The 22,563-nt window shown below is 44.4% G+C and overlaps 1 protein-coding gene across 3 annotated transcripts in view; it reads left to right on the forward strand.

Moving 5' to 3' along the window:
• Positions 1-22,563, forward strand: part of mtr (5-methyltetrahydrofolate-homocysteine methyltransferase) — a 94,772-nt gene that overhangs the window by 22,846 nt on the left and 49,363 nt on the right. For 2 of the 3 annotated variants that reach the window (XM_080049291.1, XM_080049292.1), the window contains 10 exons: positions 2,959-3,018; positions 3,275-3,369; positions 10,888-10,988; positions 17,620-17,681; positions 18,689-18,756; positions 18,851-18,930; positions 19,217-19,329; positions 19,469-19,609; positions 20,486-20,671; positions 20,929-21,108. In XM_080049291.1, coding sequence (XP_079905417.1) covers positions 2,959-3,018; positions 3,275-3,369; positions 10,888-10,988; positions 17,620-17,681; positions 18,689-18,756; positions 18,851-18,930; positions 19,217-19,329; positions 19,469-19,609; positions 20,486-20,671; positions 20,929-21,108 — 1,086 coding nt within the window. The remainder of the gene's footprint in view (positions 1-2,958; positions 3,019-3,274; positions 3,370-10,887; positions 10,989-17,619; positions 17,682-18,688; positions 18,757-18,850; positions 18,931-19,216; positions 19,330-19,468; positions 19,610-20,485; positions 20,672-20,928; positions 21,109-22,563) is intronic. The other variant, XM_080049293.1, reaches the window with a different exon arrangement.

Below are 22,563 nucleotides of genomic sequence, written 5' to 3' on the forward strand. Positions count from 1 at the left end.
AGGCACTGAGTAAGTGCATTGAACAAATCAATGATTGGATGTGCCAAAATTTCCTTCAATTAAACAACGATAAAACTGAAGTAATTGTCTTTGGTGCCAAAGATGAACAATTAAAAGTCAGTGCACAGCTTACATCCGTTATGTTAGAAACCACACCCCAAGCCAGAAATCTTGGTGTTGTTGTAGACTCCGACTTGAATTTCAAGAAACACATAAAATCAATTAATAAATGAGCCTACTACCACCTAAAAAACATATCAAGAATTAAAAGGCTTATGTCTCAGCAAGATTTAGAAAAACTTGTCCATGCATTTATCTGTAGTAGACTTGACTACTGTAACAGTGTCCTTGCTGGCCTTCCAAAAAAAATCTATCAGACAGATTCAGCTAATTCAGAACGCTGCTGCTCGAGTCCTCACTAGGACCAAAAAAGTAGATCACATTACCCCAGTTCTGAGGTCTTTACACTGGCTTCCAGTCACTCAAAGAATTGATTTCAAAATACTGATGTTGGTTTATAAAGCACTAAATGGTTTAGGGCCAAAATACATTACTGATATGCTGATACGTTATGAACCGTCCAGAGCCCTTAGGTCGTCTGGGACAGGTCTACTTACAGTCCCTAGAGTTAGGACTTAACAAGGAGAAGCAGCTTTTAGTTAACTTATTATGCACCAAAAATCTGGAACAAACTCCCAGAGAACTTGAGGTCTGCTGCAACTCTCAGCTCTTTTAAATCGAGTCTGAAGACTTTTTTGTTTCCATTTTAACCTGCAATTTTCATTTTATTTGCTTCTTTTATTTGCTTTTAAATGTTTTTAAACCGAGTTTTAATTTTATTTGCTTCTTTTATTTGCTTTTAAATGTTTTATAATGTGTTTTATGTATTCTAATCTTGCCCCTGTAAAGCACTTTGAGTGGCTTTGTGTCTGAATTGTGCTATATAAATAAACTTGCCTTGCCTTGCCTATCAAACAAGGCTCCCGCTCCCCTTCCCTCACCTGGAGGGATAGGCTTCTCAATTCACGTTGCAGCGTCACACTGAAATCTGCGACCAATACGGATATGTGACCATAGAGCCTGCACGAGCGAACCGAAAATCGGACTGGGTGTGCGACCAGACCAAAAGGAGTAATAAAAACTATTTAAAAACGTCTTTCTTTGCACTGATGGTCTCGTTTGCTGTTAAAGGTAATTTATGATTATCAGAGGAAACATGAGGCTGTTTAAAAGATATTTAAATGTTACTCGTAGCCGCTTTAAAGCCACTACGAGTAAGTCGGCACGTTGGCGACACCTTTGAACAAAAGCGGTAGTATTATTACGACGCCAGCTGTCGTGAAGCTGTTTTCTAGCTCGTGCAGGCAGCGTGCAGGGCGTGCAGATTCAAATAATCAGGAAGCAATATGGTGCGTGTCCGTGTGTTGAAAGCAAAGTGTGAGGGCACCGGACTCTTTTCGGCTCCGTGAGTCTATGGGTGACACAGCATCAACTAATGCCAGTAAGTGCTAAACACACCTGATTGCAATGAGTTGATGCATTGTCACCTCTCACGGAGCTGAACGAGTCCGTGTCCCCACACAAAGCGAATGAACGAGAGATGGCAGTTAGTTAGTATCACGATGAGGTAATGTGTTTATGTTGTAAATAATGACTATTTCAGATGAATAATGGTCATCTGATGATGCTGGTGAGGCAAAGTAAACTTTGTTTTAGTAGGCTACCGCTCATTCATTTAGGAGTAAACACTGCAGTCCATGCTGCAGTCTAGGTTCGCTGCGTGAAATTGTGTATACGTTGCTTGGCAACGCCCTCCCGCCCGACTATCACTCTCCCTTTTCGCTTTTCTTCATTGCATTTTCTTTTTTTTCTTTTATGGTTCAGCCCCGTTATCAGTCATTATGACGACAAACAACTGTCTCAAACAAGGCTCCCGCTCCCCTTCCCTCACCTGGAGGGATAGGCTTCTCAAATCGCGTAACTGCGCCACACTGAAATCTGCGACCAATACGGATATGTGACCATAGAGCATGCACGCGTGAACCGAAAATCGGACTGGGTGTACGACCAGATCAAATGCAGTAATAAAAACTATATAAAAACGTCTTTCTTTGCACTGATGGTCTCGTTTGCTGTTAAAGGTAATTTATGATTATGAGAGGAAACATGAGGCTGTTTAAAAGATATTTAAAAGTTACTCGTTGCCGCTTTAAGATCCTAATTTATTTAAAAAAAAAATTTGTATCAATCCATGGAAAAATCCGTGGAGACATTTGTTTATTAGTTGTAAGAATGGCTTCATCTGTTTTGCAAAGGAACTACCAATATATGATAGGCCTACATGGCTTATAATCGGCCTATCTGGATTCATTTTACATAAACACATTCGTTCTCGCACTTCATACATGTGCGGACGGAGTCGCCGTTTCTCCTTTCTCCACTTTCTGTGCGTACGCATGGGTCAGAGTTTGCGTGGAGGACCGCACATCTTCCTGAGTTTGGTTTTTATAAATCTCAATGTTTGCGTAGAAACTGGCGTGCGCCCTCTTCTGGGTGTACGCCACGTTTATAAATGAGGCCCCTGATGAGGTTGTTTTCTTGAAGTATCTGGGTAATGAAAAGTTATGATTTCATATTCCAGCTGTTCCTCAATAAAACATTGTTTTATATAATCCCAATAAAATACATAATCCACCATATTGATTAAAAAAACACATTACAACCCAAACTTAGTCTTGTTTAATTTTATTGAGTAGCTAACAGAATTTTTTTCTGAGGAGAAATGTAGCTACTGTTTACTTTGGATGTTTTCTGTAACCACCACCAATTTGTCAATTATGGCAGAATGTTATGAAAAAAGTAGGTGGTTCAGTTCCTTGATGGAACCTCAACTATGTGTTGATTTCAACCTGAGAGAGTGACGTGTGTGTGTGTGTGTGTGTTTCTTTCTTTCTGCAGGCTGCCTTATTTGCCATCGACCAGCTGTTTGAAACGAGCCATGAAAGAAAACCTATATTTGTATGTGTATAATATCTTATTCATATTCTCTTTTCTATATACTGTATTTACTGGTAACATCTTATGCATGCATTAGGTTGGTATGGTTGTTGTCTTTTGTTTTGCACTTGAAACAAAAGCAGTTAATGTGTGTGTATTTTGCGTGAGGTATGTCAAGTATCTATATCGAGTATCTGAACAGTTTCAGTTCATGTTCATACAGATGTACATGGACTAAACAGAGGACTGAGATGTGTCTGTGCCACTCATTGTATAGATCTCAGGGACCATCATCGACCGGAGTGGACGCACTCTGTCGGGACAAACGGGAGAAGCCTTTGTAGTGAGTTTATCCAACGCTAAACCTCTATGGTGAGTTTGCATGCATCACAGTTCACTACACTGTGACAAACACTAATGTTAGACTTCTGACAGCAACAGAACGATAGTTACGTATGTAACTACGGTTCTATGAGTTCCGGATGACCGCCAGAGGCGGTGCTTTCAGCACTGGATGTTCCATCGCGCGCATGCGCAGGTCGAGATCTTATACCAAAATAGTCACCTGTGACATACGTAACTATCGTTCTATTTCGTTCCTACTGACCACCAGAGGCGGTGCTTTCAGCACTGGATGACTTATACCAGAAAGGTCACGAAGAGTCCTCACCAATTAAGGGCTTACAGCCATCAACAAGACAGCCGCCATCCCACAGGATGAGGAGCAAAAACATTTACTCTGTAGAGCCGCGCAAACGTACATGATGAAGACCATGTAGCCGAGGCGCAAATGTCCTGACGTGGAACCCGCTTCAAGGCAGCCCAAGATGTAGCCATACTCCTGGTAGAGTGGCACTCAACGGCCAAGGCCTGGGGAGCCCCTGTGCTCTATATGCATTCACAGACCAGATTCACAAGCCAGTGGGAGTGTCTCTTTGGACAGGGCAGCCCCCTTCCTGCAGCTCCCATTGCAGACAAAGAGGTTATTTGTCTTACGCAAGCTGGTTATTGCCACAACATATGCCCTAAGCGCCCGCACCGGGCACAGTAGGTCTGACATTCTTTCTGCACCCCCTGGTGAGCCCAGGAGATTAAAAGCAGCCAACTCGATCGATTGGTTTACATAGTGGGGAGACAATTGTTTGGATAGGAAGGATGGATTTGGCGAGAGCACCACTCCTGACCCTTCTACATGCCAGCGCAAGCACGCCTGGCTCACTGACAAGGCATGGAGTTCACCGACCGTTTGCAGTCGCAATGGCAAGGAGGAATGCCGTCTTCATAGACAGGTCTGCCTGACTCAGCGGCTCAAATGGGGGTAGACCTAAGGCCCTCAGGACTACTTGCAAGTCCCATGATGGTGCCCTCAGGGGTCGTGGTGGCTGAATGAAGCCTCTGGCCTCCCTTCAGTAGTGGGACCCTACCGTCTGGTTATCCACCCTTGCATGTGCGGCCGATATCGCAGCCACATAAACGCGCAGGGTGGAAGCAGCTCTCCTGTTGCCCACACAGACTGCAGAAAGTGTAGTATCACTCTCAATGAGCAAGTCCCTTGGACTTCGCCATGTGCCTTGCACTACTGTGCAAACAACTTCCACCTGTTTGCATAGAGCCATATAGCGGAGAGTGCCCCTTGAACTTAAGAAAGGTCTGGACCTCTGACTGGTCGCAATACGTCAACAGTGGGTCCTGGCTATCAGGAGCCACACGCCCAGCTGCAGGCGCCCCGAGTTCGGGTGCCCTACATGTGTACACCTACCTGAGACAGAAGTTCCTGTCTCTCTGGAAGGCACCAAGGGTCTCCTTTTTAAGGAGTTTTAGTAACGCTGGGAACCATGGCCTTCCTGGCCTATGTGGAGCCACCAAACGTAGGCTGTAACTGCAATGCTGGACCCCGTCCAGTGTTGCCAGTAAAAAGAGAATTAGAGGAAATGCTTAAAGCAGGCTCACTGGCCAAGCATTAGCCAGAGCCTCCTATCTTAGGGGACTGGTCCTCTCCACTCTAGGAGAACCAAGGGGGACAGTGGGTCTTCTCTTCGGAAGCAAAGAGATATGCCACTGCCCTGCCATACTTGTCCCAATCATGCCTACCACCTCCGGATGGAGTCTCCACTCCCCGGGGGGTGGCCCTTTGCGAGAGAGAAGGTCTATCGCTGTGTTCCAGACACCTGGAACATGGACAGCTTAGATAATGGGGGAGCACCCCCATAAGGAGCCCTTGCGTAACCCGCAGGCCCTGCTTCGATCTGGTGCCCACCTGGTGGTTGAAGCCTGAGTGCTAAGAACCCTGCAAGGAGTTCCAGCCTATAACATGGCCTACGACATCCCACTGGCCTACGACAGTCCTGCACTAATAGAATGCGTCCCAGTCTGACAAGGAGGCGTCTGTCTCTACAACCTCACACCTGGAGATTCCTCCCTAAGGGCGACCCTGCAATCAGGGATGCCCTCTCTCTCCAGGGTCTGAGGGCCCGAAGGCACTGCCCAGACACCCTGACCATCTTGCGTCTCTGCCACTTGGGGTCCAAGTGGAGACCATTCGCCCAGATCTGAAGAGAACTTACTTTGAGAAGGCCTAGTCGGACCCTCATGGATGCCGAGGTCAGCATACTTATCAGTCAAAGGAAGAGGCTGTATTCCAGCAGCCTCCCCTGCATGAAGTGCTGTAGTAGCTGCCGAATGGTAGCTACGCGCTCTGGAGAAAGGCAGGCTCGTATGGCCGCCGAGTCGAGCACCAGCCCCAAATAACTCACAACCCAACACATGGTCTAAGGTTGCCCTTTGTAAGATTGATCGTAAGGCCAAGCCTGTTCCCGGCTGGTTAAGGAGCGTGGCTGTGTCCCTGACCGCCTGCTCCTGAGTTGGGCGAAATGATCAACCAGTTGTCTAGGTATGGCAGTACACCATACCGCTGAGCTGTAATGGCGACAGGGATGCTGCCACACACTGTTTAATATACGCAGAGCCAGGGACGGCCCAAACGGAAGAACCCTGAACTGGTACACCTTGCCCAGAAATGCAAAGGGGAGGACCACCTGTGGCATTGGGCAGTAGGGACCTGAAAGTAGCGTCCTTCAGGGCTATTGACACAACCCAGTCCGCCTGAGCGATAGACTGGAGGCCACTTGCAACACGCAGCATGTGGAAAGGAAGAACCGTGAGGCACCGATTCTGCCCTCTTAGTCCAGAATGGGACGAACCCGCCCCACTTCCTTGGTACCTGAAATTAGGCTGAGTAGAACCTACCGAGCATCGAGTAGCACCCCCAGGGACTCTAGGGGAGGGCGGTGGCTGGATGCCGACTTCCTGGCGCCTGAAATGCCGACCGTAGCACGGTGTTACGGCGCTGTTCAGAATGTGCTGAGAAGCACTGGCCCCTTGATTGCCCACCTGGACGTGGTTGAAGATATTGGCACGGGGTACCACAGAGGTTCCCGGCCTGGAATCAGGCAGAGGCGCACAACTACTGTCTACCCTGGTCAACCTGAACACTTCGCACCGGGGCCTGAAGCGTCCGGCCTGGGATCACTGGAAGAGAACGGAGGGTCTGTCGACACACCTCCGACTGGGACGACTGCGCCAGCCAACCCTGGCGGCGCGCCGCGTCACAGTTGGCATCAACCTGCCTAGCAAGTCATAATGCAAAGTCTGCAGTGAAGCATCACTGAGGGTCCGTGCTGAGTGACCAGCAACTGACCCCTGTATGGTTTGCGACCAAGCCAGGACTATGTGAGAAAGCAAATTCCCAAGACGTCCCACACGGGCAGCAATGTCGTAACTCCTAGTAAGGAGGTCGCATGTAATCTGGCACTGGGGCCGAGGGCAGCACACATCGGTTCTCAGAGCCTCGTCTGGGGAGATAACCAGGGATGCTATAGCAGGCTCAATCGGAGCTAACCAGTCCAAGCCCTACTATCAGCATTGTGCATGGCTGCCAGAGCTCTGCTGTCACTAGTGTGATGGGAGAGCCCTTAAATCTGGCAAGCATCTACGGAGCTCTGCGAAGTAAGGCTCAGAGGGAGGCCCAGAGAAAACGGAGTATTGAGGGCCCGCCGAAAAAAGGCATTCAGGTGCAGATGAAACCAGAGCTTCATCTAACCCAATACTTGGCAAGTCACGGACGGACACTGCCCCTCTAGCCGAGCTGCCCACCTGTATGACATTACAGGCCGCAGCTGTGGACAGCATGCAGGGCTGTACAGTGCGACAGTTTTGATCGCATTTGCTACTGAAATTGATCACGTGCGATGATGAATACGAATCCTTTCGCACTCGTGCGACAGGTTGATAATGAGGAGAGGCTGTCTTTAAAACACAGAGGTCAGATGCACAACACTGCTTAAGAGGGCTCTACATTAACACTGCGGGTAAATGAGTCTAAGGCAAGTATGTTATTGAGTCCACCCTTCAATTTGGCTGGTGAAAGATGTGTGCTCGGGATCTGTGTTCATGCAGCGATTCTAGGTATAAAAACTTCACGGCTTCAACGGCAATTACCGTAAGGAGACGGCACATTACCGCAGTTAAGTTAGCGCGTGTACAAACAGAACATTTCCTGTGCGCCTTCACATTAAAAGCCTGTTACTAGACGAGTTGACTTTTATTTTGAAGCCAGTAAGAACAGGAAGTTAGCAACTCCTTCAGCTGCAGAGAGCAGTCAACAGTATCCTAGTCTATTTAAACAAAGTTTTAAATAAGCCACTGAAAAGCTACTCCCAACACATTCACAACAACCTATTTAATTTATCCTAAATTGTACCAATATGTATACTTATTTATTTAATAGGCTATGTTTAATGTTTTAAAGTTTGGTTTTAATTAACAGAAGGACATTATAATAATAATTCTGAATCAGCAAAAAATTGCAATTGGCAGGTTAGATTCTTTTTTCTAAATTGCAATCAGTGCACCCCTATTCATTTTTCTACAATTATTACTGCATCATATTAATTGTGAATCTCAAATGAGACCAGGATGACATGCTCAAAGGTAATTAGAGCAAAATGCAAGGGTTAAGGTTATGCAAGTTTTCAATAGCCTACTTTGTGTGCTACCAAATTTATTTTTGTGCTACTGAATTTTTTTGCTTGCTAGCACCGGTGCTACCACCTAAAAAAATAAGCGTACAGCCCTGGCATGTCATCCCCTGAGTAGGAAGGATGCACAGCCGCAAGGCTACTCACTGCCGCTGGTACCCTGAGCTGGTTGGAGGCTAGTAGGAGAGCTTCTACCTAGCAAGCCTCAGTGCCTGAGGCATGAAACTACAGTTCATGCATGGGTTATCTGACAGTGCTTCCCTCAGGTGCTCACCCCGAGACCTGCACGGCATTTGTCATGGCCATTCTCCACTGTAGGGAGGCCATGAAGGCGTCACAATTATGGTTGCTTAGCATGTCAGCAATTTAGCAGGCTAGGCTAAATGAATTAGTAGCCTACTCAACCGAGCTTCAGGCGGAAGCACCAGAGCAACGGAGCGACACCCCTAAAAGTAACAGTGACGGCGACTTTAGGAGGCCTAAGCTGCCCATTGTCGAGCCAATTAAAATATGCATCTGTTTAATGTATGCAACCGGGCTTCAGGCGAGAGCAACCGAGCCACGGTGCGACATCGCTAGAATAATACAGTGGCGGTGTAAAACTATGCTGCTCACTTGCGAGCAAATACAGTAGCCTGCGCAGACACAACAACGGTGTGACAGCTAAAATAACACAGTGAAGGCGACTTTTGGAAACATAATACGCTCACTGGCTAGCAACTAATGTATGCAACCGGGCTTTAGGCGACAGCAACCGAGCCTCGGTGCGACACCGCTAGAATAATCCAGTGGTGGTGTAAAACTATGCTGCCCACTGGCGAGCATAATTACAGCAGGTTTTGCACTCAAGCGCAACGGTGTAACGTGGTGCAAATAAGCTGCTTACTGGCAAGTAAATAATGCCTGCAACCGGGCTTCAGGCAAGAGCAACCGAGCCACGGTGCGACACCGCTAGAATAATACAGTGGCGGTGTAAAACTATGCCGCCCACTGGCGGGCAAATACAGTAGCCTGTGCTGACACGACAACGGTGTGACAGCCAAAATAACACAGTGAAGGCGACCTTTGGAAACCCAAGACGCTCACTGGCTAGCAACTAATGTATGCAACCGGGCTTCAGGCGAGAACAACCAAGCCACGGTGCGACACCGCTAGAATAATACAGTGGTGGTGTAAAACTATGCCGCCCACTGGCGAGCGAGTTACAGTAGGCTAGGCAATCAAGCTTTAGGCGAGAGCACACCCGAGCAACAATGCAACCTGTTGAGACAATTAAAATATGCATCCGATTAAGGTATGCAACCGGGCTTCAGGCGAGAGCAACCGAGCCACGGTGCGACACCGCTAGAATAATACAGTGGCGGTGTAAAACTATGCCGCCCACTGGCAAGCAAGTTACAGTAGGCAAGGCAATCGAGCTTTAGGCGAGATCGCACCCAAGCAACAATGCAACCCCCTAAATAACACATTTCAATTGAATTCAGTTTATTTAAGAAGGGGATCAGTGCAAATTAATAAAACACATGATCATACATGGGTTGAAAAGCTAGAATTAGCCAAAATGCTATTCTCTATCTGTAGTCCCCTGGCAGTGTCAGCGGCTCTAGGTAACCCCAGCCGCCCACTGGAGAGCAAATCAACGAAGGCTAGGCAATCGAGCCTCAGGCGAGAGCACACTCAAGCAACAATGCGCCTTAAATAACACAGTGACGGCAACACTTGGATCCCAAGACGTTCACTGGCGAGCAAATACAGTAGCCTATGCAACCAGGCTAAGGCGTGAGCTACCATGCAACGGTGCGACACGGCTATAATAATACAGCGGTGTGAAACTAAGCTGCCAACTGGCGACACACTACAGCAGCCTACACACGTGCGACACGGCTAAAATAACACGGTGAAGGCGATTTAGGAAACTAATTCGCCCACCGGCAAGCAATGCAGCATACAGTGTATACAACAGCATACTAGTGTGTGGCACGGCTCACCCACTGGCAAGCAAATAAAGTAAGCTATGCAACGCAAGGCTTAGGTGAGAGCACACGACTGGTGCGACACAGCTCAAATACAACAGTGAAAGCGACTTCTGACCCGAAGCCGCCCACTTGACGAGCAAATTAAGTAGCCTATGCAACCGCTCTAGGCGAACTAAGCAGCCGAGCAACAGTGCGACAATGCTACAAAATACTGTCACTCGCTGTCGATTAAATCAAAGTAAGCAATCGGTCTAGGCGAACTTAGCACCCGAGCAACAGTCAACAATGCTAGAAAAACAATACATTTGAGCATACAATTAGCAACCGGGCTTAGCGAAAAACACACAAGCAACGGTGCGAACAAAAGAATAACACGGCGACTGTGAAACCAGCCGCCGCCTGACAACCTTAATTAAAGCAAGGTGGAAAGGTGATATTAGCTTCCGCGATAGCCGGTGGCTACGCGTAGCCTTCACACTTTACTCACCCCTGACCAGCCGAAGTCGAACGAATTGCAAGTCGCAGCCTTTGGTGGACAAAGTCAAATCGAAGCACCAACCCTTAGGTTACAAAGCTACTTGCGACAAGCTAATGGTATACTATCACACAACAATGTGTGTGACCTGCTAGTCCGCGAGAAGATAGAAGGAACAGATCCTCGAGTGACTTCCGGAATATATACATATTCTCGGGTCACCCAGGTGTCACAGGTGACTATTTTGGTATAAGATCTCGACCTGCGCATGCGCGCGATGGAACATCCAGTGCTGAAAGCACCGCCTCTGGCGGTCAGTAGGAACGAAATAGAACTGTGTCCTGTTATTTGTACTGCTCTCAACTCAAGTTTCTTCCTGGTTTTGTCCATCTGTGTGTTGTAGTTTTGGTCTGAACTGTGCGTTGGGGGCGACAGAGATGAGGCCCTTCATTGAGGCCATAGGAAAAAGCACCACAGCTTTAATCATCTGTTATCCTAATGCAGGTAATTCACAGTTTATATCAGTAGAGGCTTGACATTTCTACTGGAAATCCAGACCCGCCGCTGGCAACATTTAAATTTGCTTTTGTTCTGGACATGATCCATTGAAGCTCATTAACTATGTCGGAAAATTCAGAGTTGCAAATCAAATCGTTCTATCTATGGGCGGGGCCAGAGCCCTATGTATGGTGCTCTGGGGCGGACGTAACCGGATGACAACACTGCTGGGCATGCGCCATCGAAGCCGTGATGGTAAACAACAAAGATGGTTGCGGATACGTTGTTTGAGTTTGAAACGGCTTTGGCCTGGACACTTAACGATTCGGAAGAGGGCACTCAAATCTTTCATTAGCAAGAAAGAAGAATTTTGTGTTGCCGACACACCAAGGCAAAAGTTTAATTTACCAGTTAACCCCGCTGTTCACTAAATTAACAGGGCTTAATACGTCACCTTGTTCATTGCTCTGATTGGTCGTAGTACTATCCAATTGCGTGCAGTGGTATTTGAAATGCACATGTAGGAGCTGCCCCTTGAGTTGGGAAGGTCTGTTGATCGTGGCCAGAATCAATATCGTTCAAGATCTGGGTCTGGATTTCCAGGCTAACCTTAAAGGTTCAGTAAGCGGAATAGTCAGTTTAGCTGTCTTCCTGCAGTTAGCAGTCCCCTCCCTTGTCCCCACATCACCACATTAAGGCCCTGTTCTCACGGCAACACGAAACGGTGCAAACGCGGAAAAATTCCTGCGGTTGCACTATATCATGTCCATGAAAACAGCAAACGCAGGCATGAAACCGCAAGTTTTTGAGATCTTCTCCCAGGGAGGATTTTTTGGAAAACACAACGGTTTTGGTTTCATGTGAACACCGAAAACATTTCCCCTGGTAACGCTGACGTCACGGCTCCACTTCACGTATGCATAGTCTATAACATTTGCTGTCAATACCCACACGCGAGTTATAAAGTTAGAAGACAATTAACGTGCAGGGCTTAAATAGGCCTATAACACTCGCCAATTTAGTCTGTAGTCTATTAGTAAGTTATTGATACCATGCACCCGCCACTTTGTCTGGGGAAAGATTTGTGCTCTGCCGCTTTTTCTAGCAAAATAAACTTGTGTACACGGCTCTCTCTACATTAAAAAACACTATCCATAGTTATGCGCGCAGCGGTTAAGTTACTGTTCAACAAAAGGAGCATTAAGGCTACGGCTTCACAGTAAAAGCATTTCACTGGCTAAACATTAACAGCATTTCACCGGACAAACGTGAGTTGACTTTTATTTTGAAGTACGCCTAACAGGAAAAGTAGCCGCTCACAAAGCCCCTTCACTATCAGCATGTCTTCTGTTTTCACAAGTTCAATGCGGTGAAATAAGAGGACAGAAAGCTTGTCATTTACAATACTTGTAACCCCAAGCTTACACCAACCGCTTTATGAACGTTAGTGGCATTAATTTTCGGTTTCAGTAAGGTTTTATGCATCAAATTGTACCGGAAATGCTATTTACTACTACCTTGTACCGCCCACTGCTGGCCTGGCATATCGATTTCGTCCCGTTTCCTCTGAAAACATGTGCACGGGTGAAGATGTCAGATAAATTGTGTCTAAACTGGGTTTTTTTTAAAAACCAAAAACGGGAAAACTGTCACGTTTTCACCGTGAGAACAGGCCCTGAAGGTCACATATTATGCTAAATGCATGTTATATTAACATATCCATGGGTCCACGGTGTGCCTAGAGACTGCCAAAATATAAAAAAAAATAACAATCTCTCCTTTTTTCACTCTCCCCCTTTCTGAAACCCCCACCCCTCCCCCCCCATATACTCCGTTCAGAATTCTCGCGGTTTATGACGTCATAAACTGCACAGCCACATCCCCATATTTTCTTTATATGTCCATGCTTCCCCCCCCACATTAGTAACCAGAAACTTCCACCGTGCAGTAGTCTATGATAACCCCTCCCCCCACCCCCCATTTCTTATTGGTCCACGGCAGGGATGGAAATTAACACCCGCCACACGCCAAATGCGGGTAGATTTGCGTGCTGGCGTGTAAATTGTGTCACTTCACCCGCCACTGTGTCGGGTAATACTTTCCAGTCAGGTCCGATCTAATTTGCATATTTAATACATTCGTCATGAACATGATGACAGGGCGCTACACAGTTCAACAGTTTCTTTTTGCCTTTCTAGTCGAACTGAACTACGGCGCGATCCGCTCCGCTAGGAAATACTATCTGCGAGTTAACGTGTGGAGGCATAAGTCGACAAATCAATCGACTTACTTTGCCCCCTTTTTTTCTTCCCACAGCAGAGGTTGAGGTGCTGAAAATAAAGTGAAAACTGCGCTTTTCCTTTAAGCAGCAGAGCTGCCGCCGTTGTTACAGTATTTGCATCAAAGCCCTAATGGTAATACAAATGAGATGCTTTATTTAAACGCTGTCCGTGCTTAGAGGTGATTTTAATTGTGTCGGCTGAAACAGAAACTAACGGAGGGATTCGGCTCACATACAGTCCCTTGAGTCGCGCAGTCAGTTTGCCGACATGGCTTTGTATTTAAGGCTCGAGACATACAATCAGATCGCATACAAACAGGGAAGCCTTTCCCATCGATATCGCTAACGGGGAGAATATCCCCGGTTATTATTTGAGCCTCAAACCAGTTCTTCCCCGTGCGGTGGCTCGCGCACTCACTAGTGATCTCACGGTGAAACGCTGCTTTGCTCGGACGAAGGCATCGTGTGTTTCTAGATGATTTAACGTCATAGTCTCAGACGAGCGTTTAACATTATGCTGCATCTTTTGCACTGCACTGTTTTTTATCAACAGTGAAAAAATGGTCCCACACCGGACTCTTATGTGTAGCTGATTACTTCATGCACGCACCTTGCAGAAGTGACGCTCCTGCAGCGCGCTCACGACCAGACGTGACACGGTGACATCTCCCATTAATAAAACGGCATAACTCCCTGATTTTCAGATTTCTATTTTTAAATTCGACTTGAGCGCAAGTGGAAAACCGGTCAATGTGTCGACACATTCACATCCCTAATGCATATGGAGAAAGTGATAAACAATATCAACATTTCATATCATTAACTAAAAAGAAAAAAGAAATCTAAAGGTAACTTCAATACTGTATTATAATTATTGACTAAATGATGAAAAAAAGGTGTCTGCAGGGCCAGTGAAAATATACAAGGGGCCAGTAAAACTCGGATCTATTGGCCAAGCGGGCCAGTTGGGAAAAAAAGTTGCATTGAACCCAGAGTATATATGGAGTTCAATTATACAATGTTTTGAAATAAAGATGGCGTGTATTGTGTATCATATATAGTAAGAGTGTACCATTTAATTTGCAACTCAGTTCCTTGGTAGCACCTACTTACAGTACAAATGACTTCTGATGGAAAACATTTGTATGAAAAACACTTTCATTAGCTATTCTTACTATTGTATTGTTTAACATTAACGCATATATTAAAAAATATATTGCGTATAAAAAGTGGCTGGTAAAAAAGATGAGTGGCTGGTAGATTTTTAAATCTACCTGCCACAGTGGCTGGTAGGCAAAAAAGTTAATTTCCATCCCTGGTCCACGGCCCCGAGATCCTCTGGAAAATTCTCCGAGCGACAGCCATGTTGCTTTCCCCGCTAAGCGACAAGATGCCCTTAGTACAGCCTGAATGTTACATACACCAACACAGAATGCTGTTGCTCATACTCCACTAATGTATCTTAACCACAGCAGTCTATTAATGCCTCGTTTTTAATAACACAACGGATAGGAAGCTACTTGTGCTTTTTTTTTAACGGTGAAACTAAAATAATTGTTTTTATTGGTATTTTTGACTGCCTGGTGTATAGCTATTAGCTTTGGGACAAGCAACCAGCTTTTGCTCATAACACGCTGTTTATATTCCCCACAGCAGTCTGACAAAGCCTCGTTTTTAGCAAGACAAAGCATAGGAAGGTAATAGTTTAAGTTTAAAGGTAACATATTATGCACTTTGCTGTCAATTTTATATGGTCTAAGTAGTCCCTAATACTTATTTTTTTAGATGTTTGCTGAAAAACTCGTTCAGATCATTTATTGTAGCAAGCCTCTATACCCTGATTGTCCTCTGGTCTCAGGATGACCTATATTTGTGCAATCTGGCTGGCCCCTCCCACCTCTCTGCCGGGCTTTCTTTATATGGCCATGGGGCTCTCCCACCGTCTCTGCCGTGCTCTCGCGATACTAGAGAGACATGTGAGTCGTGACTGCGAACACAGTGGCTCCGGGCCGGAGCTAAGCTAAGAGAACAGTTTGACATGACCTGACATGATTAAAACCAGTGAAAACAGTAGCTTCAAAGTTTGATATCTTCCCATCCTTTGTCATGTTAAAAACGAGTCATTTCAGACTGCTGTGGGGAGTATAAACAGCGTGTTATGAGCAAAACTTGGTGCTACAACAGAAGCTAAATGGGCGCTAACGCTAAAAATAAGACTCAGACGATAAAATAAACTAAAAGTACCACACAAATGAGTGAAATATCTTCAAAATTGACTTCCACACTATTAAGTTCCAATCCTTTGTCCTGTTAAAAACGAGGCATTTCCAGACTGGTGTGGGTAAAAGAATGATGTTTTCATGACCAAAATCTCAGTGCTTGTCTCGAAGCTAGCCCGTGAGCTACCGGCTAAAAATACCACACAAATGAGTGAAAAAAATATCTTCAAAATTGACTTCCACACTATTAAGTTACAATCCTTTGTCCTGTTAAAAACTAGGCATTTCCAGACTGGTGTGGGTAATAGAATTATGTTTTTATGAGCAAAAGCTGAATGCTTGTCCCAAAGCTAAATAGCTATACACCAGTCAGGCAAAAATACCAATAAAAAATTTCTTTCAGTTTCACTGTTTGCAAAAACCCACAAGTAGCTTCCTATCCGTTGTAGGCATAGACTGCTGTGGTTAAGATACATTAGTGGAGTATGAGCAAAAGCATTCTGTGTTGGTGTATGTAACATTCAGGCTGTAGGCTATGGGCATCTTGTCACTTAGCGGGGAAAGCAACATATGGCTGTCACTCGGAAAATTTTCAAGACGATCTCATGGGATCTCGGGCACGGGATCTCGGGGCCGTGGACCAATAAGAAATGGGGGGGGGGGGGGGGGGTTATCATAGACCACTGCACGGTGGAAATTTCTGGTTACTAATGTGGGGGGGGGAGCATCGGAAGCATGGACATATAAAGAAAATATGGGGATGTGGCTGTGCCGACTATTACGTAATAGTCGGCGAGAATTCTGACTGGAGTATATTGGGGGGGAGGGGTGGGGGTTTCAGAAAGAAAGGACAGTGAGAAAAGGAGAGATTGTTATTTTTTTGATATTTTGGCAGTCTCTAGGCACACCGTGGACCCATGGATATGTTAGAACACATTTAAAAAGTGCATTTAGCATAATATGTGACCTTTAACTTTGAAGCTCATTTTTTCACTGATTTTCGTGATATTTTTAGCCGTTAGCTTCCGTGCTAACATTCATACAGGCACTGTGGACAGGCTACTACTACAGGCTATGGACCCGTCGCTTCCAGAGAGGGGCGGGGGCAGCTCAAAGATTGTATATTTACGAGGGGAGCTGCAGCTCGGTTTAAAAAATAGGTCATCGTGAGATTAGCTGAACATCAGGGTATAGAGGCATACTACAATAAATGATCTGAACGTTTTTTTCAGCAAACAACTAAAAAAAACGTATTAGGGACCTCTAAGACCATATAATATTGACAGAAAAGTGTATAATATGTGAGCTTTAATGCACTGCGGTCTTCAAGCAGCGAGTTATCTAGCATCATCTCAGATCCGTAAGTGTGATAAAACATTCTAAAAACCATTAAACAGACATTAGGAAGGATTTTTACCTGCTCCGCCATTGTAGGCGCATAAACATTCACCCCTCTGTCACTCTCTGCGCGAGCACTGGCAGAGAGACGGGTACCAGTTTGTATCGTTCTCTCTTCTGATTGGTAATCAGTACTGGGATCCCGAAAAGTTTATTTGCCGATTACATGCAGAGCTGTTGACTGAGAGATCGGCTTAATGAAACGCGCACACTATATAAGTGATAACTGTACGAATAAAGAGCAATTTAACACTCATATTAACATAAATAAATCGCTTACTTCACCTTTAAGGCACTTATGGCTTAAATCCATATTTCATCACCGAATATACATACGGTTGAACATTAGAGGTTGGATAGTAAATACATTTGAATTTAAATTAGGCATTTTTTATTTATGTACTTTTGTAAACAAAATAATAATGCTTCCTTTGCCATTGAATATATTGGGAGGAGTTCATCAGCTGACCAATCACAGCTCCTGGTGCTGTTGTTTGAAATTGGTTCATTTGAGTTTCACACATGTTACTCATCTTACATTTAAAAATAAATAAGAAATTTATTTTGATTAAAGTTATCATAAAATGAAAACATAAGCACATGTAATAATAAAGCCAAAGAATGCATTGTCTTGTGCTATACAAATAAAGTCTAATATTATTATTAAAATGATAAGACCATCCACAGTGATGTCATGATGTAATGATGTTTGTGTCTGTGATTTACCTGTTTTTGTTAGGTCTTCCCAACACATTTGGAGGGTATGATGAAACTCCACAAGTAACGGCCTCCAAGTTAAAGGTTGAATTTGCATTTCTGACAAATATTTCCTTTTTTTAATATACAGTGTTAAAAAAGCCAGTAAGCCGTTTTGCATGCCCCACACCTCCTTTACTGCACTGTCTTTAATCACATTATCCTGTCAAAACCTCCCAATTAAGGCAGAAAGCCATACAATTATTAAAACAAAGCAAATAATTTTAGTTCTTAACAAAAATCAAACTGGACTTGTGGCCAACCAATCCCTGGATTTGTTCACTGACTCACTCAGGGACATTGGGTTTGTAAAAAGAAAAAAAAGTCAAAAAAATGAAATTGAGAAATGTGTTGTAATTACTCTAAAGGCCAGGACACACCGGCCCGATAATCGTCGTCGTAGAGTTGGGAGGGGGCGGGGACACGAATCTGTTTGGTGTGTGCCGTGAAATCGGTCGTCGTAGATGTCGTCGGGCTTCTTTTGAGCTGATTGAACATGTTCAATCGGCGGCGGGCAGTCTTTCAGTTGGAGCAATTTGATTTGTGGAGGGCTAGCGAATCAGTGAAGCCCGGAAGTGAGGCGGGTAGCACAAACAGCTAACAACAGTTAGCCATCGTTTTAATGTGTTTGTTTGTTTTGTTCAGCGAGTACTCGCATGCATCAACCCTTGTTGACTGCTCGACACCATGCTCGACACTCTGTGCTAAAAATGGTGCTCTTTATGGTCCATAAATATAAATACGTATTTCTATCTATGTTTATGGTCTAGAGAGCCATCCCATCATTTCCGGCTTCCGTATTTTTTTCGGCCACAATACAGATTAGCGCCGCCTGCTGTTATGGAGACATTACGTCCCGCGCAAGCGCAGAGCATACGGAAAGTCAGCAGTCGCTTTGGTGTGTTCTTTGCACTTTTTCGGCCGCGACGGGAAGACTGGAGCTCCCTGAATCGGCAGTCTCCATTTTCGGGTAGTCGGACTGGTGTGTCCTGGCCTTAAGATGATTGTGGCAGCCTCATTTCTGAAGCTTTTGTCTGAACTTTTGCCATCAGGAGTTTGCTATGGATGGACTTGTGAACATAGTGGGAGGTTGTTGTGGGACCACTCCAGGACACATCAGGTTTCTCTCATGCTTCTGACAGAAAGTGTTTGGCTTAGATTGGAAGCAATTTTTTGAAATTATTGAACAAAATGTTCCCTTCTTCCTCATCCAGAGCCTTATCTGAAGCAGTCAAACACTGCCAGCCAAGAGTTCCTGCTGCTGATGTGTATCAAGACTACATGCTGCTCTCTGGTATGAAATACAATAAGTTGGAAATTTTGTATTTATTTCAGCTATAGAGATAACCAGGATCAATCAGAATGTGTTCCCGGTGTACATTCAAACCATGCACCACACACCCCTGGCTATTATTTGAACACTTATCGAAGTATTTGAATAATACCTTTTAATTTAAGAATTTACGGTACAGCCCTTTAAATACTGGAGTGAAAATATTAAACCAATTCATATTTACCAACGCAGCATTTAAACCAAAAACAATGCAGGACGTGCGCTAACATTTCTTTGTCATTTCTAGGTTTAGAGCCGTTCAGTATCGGCCCTTACACCAACTTTGTTAACATTGGTGAGCGCTGCAATGTGGCGGGCTCACGCAAGTTTGCTAAGCTGATCATGGCAGGAAACTATGAGGTGAGGAAGATTTAAAGTAAAATTCAGATTATTCTTATTATTTCTAATTTTCAGAAATTGCAGTCAAATAATGAGCATAGGTTACATTCTAGGTTGTGTATACATCAATTCTGTTTGTGCTTCTCTGTTTGTGGTCCAGGAGGCTATAAGTATTGCTAAGACCCAAGTGGAGATGGGGGCCCAGGTACTGGATATAAACATGGATGAGGGGATGCTGGATGGACCAACAGCTATGGCCCGATTTTGTAACTTCATTGCTTCTGAGCCAGATATTGCACGGGTAGGACATTTAAAGGCGAAGACTTACCGAACCTCCAAACCTGTAAGAGGGAAATATAACTGGGATCAGATTGCCTTAAAGGTGGAGTCAGCGATTCTGGAGAATGCTTGTTGTCAAAATTTGTGATTATCTCCTTACGATCACTACCTTACTGCGTGTGTGCTGAAATAAAATCCAGTGTTATTTATATAGCCTAGTACTCTCTGTAAACTGGTATGTAAACAAGCTAGCAACATACCCGTTTACAGAGCATAGCATTTTTTGTCAATGCACAGTTGCACACACAGTTAGGACAGGTAGCAGATCATGAGGAGATATTCACTTTTTTTTTGTTAAGTGATTTTGAAACGGTTCTCCAGAATCGCTGACTCTACCTTTTAACATGTTAACCCATTGATGCCGGCCGCTGCGCGACACAACATTGTTGCTTTATCTAATTTTCATGGCTCGTGCAGCATAGAATGCACCGTCATTGGTTCAAATACACATGAGGTGGGTTTTGTTTATTTTTTTTAAGACCACGTGACCACCCAAATGTTGTGTGGTTTGCCGAAAATCAAGTCAATCAAAAATAAATAAATTTAAAAATAATAATAAAAAAAATAAGCCGGCTGTGTCGACGATAGTGTATTACAGAACAGTTAGTGGCATGTTTAAATAAAACCTGTGAACCTCACCTTTTATATGTATTTTATTTCATGTTTCTATGTGCTACAGATGCTTAGATATTAAGGTTTTGGTAGACGTTGACAATTCGTAGTGTTTTTTTAAGAAAACCCTCAGGAGATAAGGACATGCATCCTAGATTGCCATAGTCATCAATGGGTTAATGAATGATCCCTCTCGGTCCATGGGAGCCTTTCTATCTCTTCCCAGGTTCCTCTGTGTATTGACTCGTCTAACTTCTCAGTGATTGAGGCTGGGTTGAAGTGCTGTCAGGGGAAGTGCATAGTCAACAGTATCAGTCTGAAGGAAGGAGAGGAGGAGTTCCTCCATAGAGCCCTCACTGTCAAGCGCTATGGAGCTGCTGTGGTGGTCATGGCCTTTGATGAGAAAGGACAGGTGAGGAGGCAACACACACATTCAACACACTTTCGCAAATGTGTGTGCTGCTTGATTGTGATTGTGTAATGTATGTGAGTGTGATTTGCTGATCTTACAGTGTGTGCGCTGATTATGTTTGTTGATTGTGTCTTATGTTTTTAAGCTACTGTCATGTGCCCCCTTTAAATTGCCCCTCGGGGACCAATAGAGTGATTTGAATTGAATTTCACACAATACCATTTCATATCTGCTGACAAGTCTGCTGTCACCTCCAGGCCACAGATGCAGAGCGCAAAGTGGAGATCTGCACTCGGGCCTATCAGCTGCTGGTCAGCAGAGTAGGATTCAATCCCAATGACATCATCTTTGACCCAAACATCCTCACCATCGGGACCGGCATGGAGGAACACAATGACTATGCCATCCACTTCATGAGAGCTACCAAACTGATCAAGGTAATGCACCTGTTAGTCCCAAGAAGAATTCAAGCCCCTTGTAGGACTCTAGACTGCGACCAAATGCTCTTATTTTGTGACCAATTTTTGCGACTATTCTATAATTAGCACGTCCTGGAAATTCACCGTAATTTTTTAAAACTTTATTATTTACAACTGCGCGGATGACGTCACCTACTTTCATCGCTGTGTCTCGCTATCGTCACATCATCAACATGTTGCCAACTTGGTGACTTGGTCGTTATATTGGCCGACTTTCCAGAACACCATAGCGACTAAATTTAGTTAAGGACCAGTGACAAATCTAGCAACTTTTCTGATTTGGAAAACGATTGTGTTGACAAAGCTCTGCAAAAGTATCTAACTTCTGGTTCCGCATTAGAACCGAACTCAAGAGAGCTGAGTAGCGTCGGCTGTTGCTCATCCTCCTCACCGCTACAGCACTCAGTCACTCGGCCAGTCTAGACAGCAGCCCCCAGCCACCTGCAGCAGCCAGCAGACAGACGGCACCGGCACCATTCTGAGCATTTTCATTTAACTTTTATTTATCCTCGAGAGACCAATTGAGGGGTGACCCTCATTTACAATGATGTCGAGTTCAAAGCAAATTCAAAGGAAAAACAACAATACATAAACAATATTCAATGCAAAAACATCAAATACACAACAACAGGTGAAGAGAAAAAAAACAATTGAAACATTTACATAGTGGTGAAGAGTGGCAGCAATTAAAATTAAATGGGTGAAAGTACAATATAGTCTAATTAAAACAGTTACAGGTAGAGTTTGGCAGATTTAAGATAGATTGTTTAAATTGGTTAAAAGATATGAAGGTATTTAGTTTAATTTGTTGCTGTAAGTTATTCCAGGAGTCGGGGGCACTGAAGCTAAAAGCTGTCTTTCCCAGCTCAGACCGGGCTTGTGGGACATAAAGCATAAGCATGTCAGTGGAGCGGGTCTGATAAAGCCCATCTGAAATTTGCAGCATTTCTGTTAAATAACGAGGAAGCTTCCCGGTCAAGGCTTTGTAAATAAAAATGTGCCAATGTGCGTCACGTCTCTCTTTAAGGGAGGACCACCCAACCTTTTCATATAAAAGACAATGGTGTGTATCATAAGCATCTCCTGTGATGAACCTTAAAGCAGAGTGAAAAACAGAGTCCAGGAGTTTAAGACATGAATGTGATGCATGCCGGTAAACCACATCACCGTAATCAAGGACAGACATGAAAACTGCCTCAATAATCCTTTTCCTACTAAATAAAGGGAAGGTGGTTTTGTTCCTATAAAAATAGCCAATTTTTTGTCGTAGTCGACAAACAAGATTTTTTATATGAAAATTAAAAGTGAGTTTATCATCTAACCAGATGCCGAGATATTTGTACTCTGACTCTTTCAATTAAAAATCCATTCTTTGTAAAAATATTAAAATCATTAAAAGTTGTAGTTCTTGCT

Source organism: Ammodytes marinus (assembly GCF_949987685.1).
Source record: "Ammodytes marinus genome assembly, chromosome: 20".
NCBI lineage: Eukaryota > Metazoa > Chordata > Actinopteri > Uranoscopiformes > Ammodytidae > Ammodytes > Ammodytes marinus.